This window comes from Bison bison, unplaced genomic scaffold, assembly GCF_000754665.1.
Source record: "Bison bison bison isolate TAMUID 2011002044 unplaced genomic scaffold, Bison_UMD1.0 scf7180017864249, whole genome shotgun sequence".
Lineage (NCBI taxonomy): Eukaryota > Metazoa > Chordata > Mammalia > Artiodactyla > Bovidae > Bison > Bison bison.
The window spans coordinates 388605-388924 of record NW_011494821.1 but is presented as its reverse complement, the minus strand read 5'-3'; the positions used below and the strand labels follow the sequence as shown (position 1 = coordinate 388924).

Sequence of the window (320 nt, the reverse complement as noted above, 5' to 3'; positions counted from 1 at the left end):
GCTCGGAGAGCTGACGATGCAGCTGCATCCTGTGGCCGACTCTTCCCCCGCGGGGTACGTGAGCCCGGGCTGGGGACCTGGACGCTGAGAGCAGACGCTGGGACTCGATCACAGACACCGACATTCTTCTAGGGCAGGGACAGATGTTAGTTTCCCTTCGTGCCTGGCACAGCGCAGAGTAGGTCTTAATAAATGATTATTGAATGAATGAATGAATGACAGATAAACCACAGACTGAGGCTCGTAATCCGGACTCATTTCACAATTCTGTCCTGCTGCGCATTGGCAGAGCATAGACCATCACCACTACCCATTCACCC

General features: G+C 54.1%; 1 protein-coding gene across 2 annotated transcripts in view; it reads left to right on the top strand.

Annotated features, from left to right (window-relative positions):
* Nucleotides 1–320, top strand: part of LOC104993940 (chromosome unknown open reading frame, human C17orf49) — a 2491-nt gene continuing 2171 nt past the window's right edge. For both annotated transcript variants that reach the window (XM_010847365.1, XM_010847364.1), the window contains exon 1: nt 1–54. In XM_010847365.1, coding sequence (XP_010845667.1) covers nt 17–54 — 38 coding nt within the window. In that variant the 5' untranslated portion in view covers nt 1–16. The remainder of the gene's footprint in view (nt 55–320) is intronic.